At 48.5% G+C, this 6,343-nt stretch overlaps 1 protein-coding gene across 1 annotated transcript in view; it reads left to right on the forward strand.

The window, feature by feature from the left end:
• The window catches only part of LOC125045649 (facilitated trehalose transporter Tret1-2 homolog), a 6,557-nt gene extending 4,627 nt beyond the window's left edge, over positions 1-1,930 (forward strand). Inside the window, exons 4-6 of the mRNA XM_047643057.1 lie at positions 167-928; positions 1,151-1,286; positions 1,513-1,930. Coding sequence (XP_047499013.1) covers positions 167-928; positions 1,151-1,286; positions 1,513-1,695 — 1,081 coding nt within the window. The 3' untranslated portion in view covers positions 1,696-1,930. The remainder of the gene's footprint in view (positions 1-166; positions 929-1,150; positions 1,287-1,512) is intronic.
• Positions 1,931-6,343: the final 4,413 nt, after the last annotated feature.

Here is a 6,343-nt window from a genome sequence, read left to right on the forward strand (position 1 = left end):
AAAATGGCCCCATTTTTGATGAAGAAATAAAATTCTCATATGCATCCGCCTTCACCAAATGGTAAAATAATTTTTTGGACTTAGTTGGGAGAGTGATATACTGGTACTAGTACTGGTAATGATCGCAATAACAGTTGCGGTAGATATATCATTTGCTTTTTTCCAGATTTCTTGAAGGTACGTCCTACGGCATGATGGGCGTCGCCGTGCGGCCGTACATCGTCGAAATCGCCGACACGGGCATCCGCGGGTCGGCTGTCGTCGTCGCCAACTTCCTGCTCCAGATCGGCAGCATCAGCGTGGTCAGCCTCGGGATCCCGCTCAAGTGGTACCAAGCGTCCTTTTTCAGCTGCGCCGTCTACGTCATTTACGGACTGCTGTTGGTCCCTTTCCTGCCCGAGAGTCCGACCTTCCTCGCCGTCACCAACAAGGACGAGAAGGCCAAGAGCGTCCTTCGCCGCCTCCGAGGCACCGACGTCGACGTGGAGGGAGTCCTGCGCGATCTCAAGAAGCAAAACGAATCCGTCGGCAACACGGCCAGCTGGAGGGTCCTCGTGAGGCCGGCGATCCTCAGGCAGGAGCTGATCCTGTTCGGGCTCTTCCTGGTTTCGAATTTCAGCGGCGTTGAGGTCATCAAGGCCAACACCTCCAGGATCTTGCAGTCAGCTGGCGTGTCTCTGGACATGGAAGTGAGCACCATCATGGTCGCGGGCGTCCTGTTCTGCGGGAATTTCTCCATGATGCTCCTTCTGGATCGCGCAGGACGTCGGCGATGCCTGATGCTGTCCTTGTCCCTCGTTGTGGTTGGTTACGGCATTTTAGGAACTTTTGATTTCCTCAACATGCGGGCGACTGACATTCTCGCGGCGCCAGAGGTACCTGTGGTAGCTAGAGCGAACGCCTCCATGACCTACTACGCCGGGGTCGTGTGAGCATTGGGCCGGTTTTGTGGAGACATCTTCTGACATGATTAGAGAATACAAACAAATGCAAATGTTAAAATGATATGATCTGTAACGATGATTGAAATCACTTACATTATTCTACTATACACATAACAAAACTTTCAGAAAAAAATTAAGAGCAGAAAAATTACATCATATAAATAATAATCACAGTGACAGCAAACGGGCATTCCGTTCCCTTCCAGGTCGACGCAGCGCACCACCTGGGACTGGGTTCCCTTGGCCTCCCTCATGCTCGCTGCTTTCGGCCAGGCCCTAGGCTTAGGCCCGATTCCTTGGATCCTTTCTTCTGAGTATTTTCCTACATCTATCCGATCTCAGGTTGGTTATTGTGGCGTCTCTGTTATTCCTTTTACTGCAGTTATTTTTCGCTTTGTCATTTACCATGCAACAATCTCTACGAATCGCAAAAGATTTTTTTCTGGGACTGTGCTTCAGTTCATACTCTTCTGTTGATCTCAACACAGGGGTACTCACACACACACATACACAAACACATACACACATATTTATAGATTTCTGACTCTCATGATCATAAACCCTACAGGCAGCGGGCCTCTGCACGTTGATCGGAAGCCTGCAGTCCTTCGCGGCTCTGCAACTCTTCAGTCCAATGCAAACAGTCCTAACTCCTGCAGGACTCTATTGGTGCTACGCCTGCACTGCGGCCGTAGGATTGCCTTACGTCTTCCTGTTCATTCAAGAGACGAAGGGGAAGTCTGTAGGGTAAAGAAATCTCCTGTTACTCCGTCGTCGAGAGATATTTTGTAATTGTTGTATTACTTCTTCACTTGATGGTGACAGGTGGCTTGATAATCATTCATGTCTGAAATCTGATGAAGAGTATGGATTTTTATATTTATAAGACATTGACCATTTAAAACAATGAATATGATTCATTATACGTTTTATATATATATTTTTTTCATATTGTGAGATCATATGAAAATAAATGAAACACTTCACTATTTTTCTGTTCATACGAATGAGTGAATGAACGGAAGAAACTGGGGAATACTTTATCGATGAATTATTACACAAAAGTACACCTTCCCACACACATACGGGCAGATAAATATATATATGATGTACATGTATACTCATATACACATACATATATACGTGTGTGTGTATTTATACATATATTTATAATTATACATATACATATATATGTGTGTATATATATGTTCATATATATACATATATATGTATGAAAGGAAAACTGCAACAGTAAGAAATGAATGTGAATCGTAATGTTTCGAACCCTTCACGAGTTCCTCTTCAGACGATTGAATAACCGAAATGGATGGCTTTGATCCATTTCAGTTATTCAATCGTCTGAACGATGGGGCGGCGTCGGTAGGGGTGGCAGAGGTGGCGCCCACCCGGAGTGACTGCCCGAGGTTAGACCTCAGGCGGGCTGTCAGGGTGGGGGCTTGGAACGTCCGTTCTCTGCGACAGGACGATTGGTTACCACTACTGTCGAGGGAATTGAAGCAGCTGAGAGTTGAGGTGGCTGCTCTCTCGGAGGTGAGAAGACCTGGCAGCAGCACGATTAGTGTGGGTGGCTACACCTACTACTGGTCGGGCCGCAGCGATGGCCACCATCTCCAGGGAGTAACCATAGCCATCTCCAGCAGACTTCAACCCTTGGGAGTTGAGGTCACTCCAATCGATGAGCGTATTATGCTATTGAGACTAAAGCTCTTAATTGGCTTCATGTCTCTTATTGCTGTATACGCTCCTACGGATGTATATAAACTTGAGGTGGAAGAGATGTTTTACGCCAAACTTGCATCTGTGGCAGACAGTTGTCCTCGGCGAGATATTCGTATTGTTCTGGGCGACTTCAATGTGGTATCCGGCTGCGATCGAGCTGGCTGCGAGATGTCTGTCGGTCCTCATGGCTCAGGAGCTGATACTGGGAGCGAGAATAGCCACCTTTTCCGTGACTTTGCTAGGTCCCAGAAATTGAGGATTTCTGGCTCCTGGTATCAGCGTTCTGACTAGCGTTCTGGAAGATCCTCCAGAACTGCAGGGGGTATCGAAGCGCCGAGTTCTGTGGAACGAATCATAGATTAGTTGTGGCTACTCTCCGGGTTCACTTTAGAACCCCCTGTCGCCCAAATGAACACCTTAGGGTGTTTCATTTGGACAGATTGCGGGAGGATGAGTGTGCCTGGGGGTTTGCCGAGGCCATCTTTGGCCTGACAGACCCTGTCCTTATGTGGGATACCTTCAAGCGTGAAGCACTTGATATGGCTCAGGAATCCATAAGTGAACGCCCAAGAGCAAGACAGAGTGCCATCTTGCAGGAGACACTGGAAGCCACAGATGCTTGTCGTGCGGCTCGATTGTCAGGGGATTGCAACTTGCACCGTTGAGAAGGGATAAGGAACAGTTTATCAGTAATCTTGCAGAGGAGGTCTAAAGCCATTTCTTAGTAAATGACCTTCGTCCTGCCCACCAAGCCGACTGCAGTCCGCTTGAGCAGTTGTATAAAGTATTTTGAGCAGTTGTATAAGGTTAATCCATCAACAGTTAACTTGGATGCGGGTAATGTTGAGATTCCTCTGTCAGACCCATCCATCAGCAAGGATGAAGTCAGGGGGGCGATCTCCAAGCTGAAGAGTGGTAAAGCAGCAGGTGTTTGTGGCATCCCAGCTGAATTGTCAAAGGCTGGTGGAGAACGTTTGGCAAGGGGCTTGCATTCAGTCCTGTCTGCCATCTGGCAGACTGGTACCTTTCCCCCTGACCTGCTGAGGAGTGTGGTCATCCCTCTCTGGAAGGGGAAAAGGGATCGCTGGGACTGCAGCAATCACCGAGGCATTATAGTACTCAGTGTACCAGGCAAGGTACTCACACACATCCTACTGAGACGTATCAGAGACCACCTGTTGAGGCACCAAAGATCGGAGCAATCTGTATTCACTCCTGGTAAGTTCACAATAGACCGCATCCTGGCACTTTGAGTCATTGTAGAGCGCCGTCGTGAGTTCGGACATGGGCTGCTCGCAGCCTACATCGACCTCAAGAAGGCATTTGACACGGTGCATTGCGAATCACTCTGGGAGACCCTGAGCTAAGAGGAATTCCAACAAGGATTGTTGGACTAATAGCAAACCTGTATACAGGCACTGAAAGTGCTGTAAAGTGTGGTGGGGGCCTGTCGAGCTTCTTCCCTGTTAGTTCAGGCGTGAGGCAAGGCTGTGTTCTTGCTCCAACACTTTTCAACACTTGCATGGATTGGATACTGGGTAGAGCTATTGTCCAAAGTGACTGTGGAGCAACTCTGGGCAATATCAAGGTTACAGATCTTGACTTTGCTGATGATGTTGCCATTCTCTGAATCTCTGGAAACCCTAGTGGCGGCTCTTGATGCATTTAGCAAGGAAGCAAAGCCCCTGGGGCTAGAGGTCTCCTGGACCAAGACCAAGATCCAGGATTTTGGGGGCCTACTAGGAGACCCTGTGCAGTCGCTTGTGGTGAAAACATCGAAGTTATAGAGAGCTTTATATACCTCGGTAGTGCAGTTTACGACTCTGGGCTGTCAGACCAGGATGTCTTTAGACGGCTTGGCCTGGCAGCAGGGGTCATGATATCTCTCAACAAGAGTATTTGGAGATGCCAGTACCTGTGCAGAAGGACCATGTTACATGTTTTCAAGGCCCTGACTGCCAGTTTTAATATATTGTAGTGAAACTTGGACGCTATCTTGTGCTTGAATCTCGTCTTGATGCCTTTTGTAACAGATCCATGCGCCGGATCATGGGGTACAGTTGGCGGGACCATGTGTCCAACCAACGGTTGCACCGTGAGACCAGTACAGGACCACAATCCGTGATCGCCAACTCAGGCTATACGGCCACTGGCTCGATTCCCGCAGGATAACCCTGCTCATCAGGTTGTCTTTGTCCGTGACAACCCTGGGTGGAGGAGGCCTGTGGGACGACCGAGAAGGTCGTGGCTTGGGCAGATCGATCAAAACTGTCATGAGGAACTAGAGATGGGCCGGGCCCCTGCCTGGCGGCTCGCCATGAAGTATGCATATATATACCTATATATATATATATATATATATATTTACGCATTTCTGACAAGACTGTCAGAAACAGACTCCACGAGGACGGCATGAGGGCCAGGCGCCCGTTGGTTGGGCCGGTCCTCACCGCCCAGCACCGTGCAGCCCGACTGGCCTTAAGCAGGGACCACCAGAATTGGCAAGTTCGCCACTGGCGCCCAGTACTGTTCACGGATGAAAGCAGGTTCACTTTAAGTGCCTGTGACAGACGTGAACGAGTCTGTCACAGGCAGTGGAGACGACGTGGAGAGCGATATGGGGCATGCAACATCGTTCAGCATGACTCATTCGGTGGCGGGTCGGTTATGGTCTGGGGAGACATATCTATGGGGGGTCGCACAGACCTTCATGTGCTTAATCAAGGTACCCTGACAGCTGTTAGGTATAGAGATGAAATCCTCAGACCCATTGTTCGATCCTACGCCGGTGCAGTGGGCCCCGGATTTCTTCTGGTACAGGACAATGCCCGACCTCATATGGCCAGAGTGTGCCGCCAGTTTCTGGAGGAAGAGATCATCAATGCTGTAGACTGGCCCTTACGTTCTCCGGACCTGAACCCCACTGAGCACCTTTTGGGACATTATGCATCGGCGTATTCGGCAGCCCCCAACTGGACATATACACATAAACACACACACACACACACACACACATATATATACATCCATCCATCCATCCATCCATCCATCTATCCATCCATTCATACATACATACGTGTGTGTGTGTGTGTGTGTGTGTGTGTGTGTGTGTGTGTGTGTGTGTGTGTGTGTGTGTGTGTGTGTGTGTGTGTGTGTGTGTGTGTTTATATGTATATGTCCAGTTGGGGGCACGGACTGTGTGATGTGATCCATAGCTGATGTATTTACTTACAGAAGCAGGAACATTAACAAACACTTCTGCCGCACCTGACTCTCAACCTTCTTAACCAGATGTAGGTTGATAACCATATGTCAGAGCGCAAATCATTTGTGCCCGAAAGCAAACTTTCCATTGCAAACTAGGGAAAAGCCTACAGCCCCTCGCTTATCTGCATTTACAACTTCGAGGCGTGCATGGTTAAAACTGAAGGATGGGCATAGGCCTTTGCCTTCGGGTACACTATCATTGATTGAAGAGGTGATATCGCGCATAGCTTCACATATAACGGAGCTGATGCTGCTTTACAGAAAATCTATCGGCTAAATGGGCAGATATTATGAAAACCATGCCCTACTACCCTACTACTCATGCCAAGCGAAGACGATCATGCGATAACAACGCAACTGCGTGTGAAATGTACCTCAGGAAATTCTCTTAT

Source organism: Penaeus chinensis, chromosome 37 (genome assembly GCF_019202785.1).
Source record: "Penaeus chinensis breed Huanghai No. 1 chromosome 37, ASM1920278v2, whole genome shotgun sequence".
Lineage (NCBI taxonomy): Eukaryota > Metazoa > Arthropoda > Malacostraca > Decapoda > Penaeidae > Penaeus > Penaeus chinensis.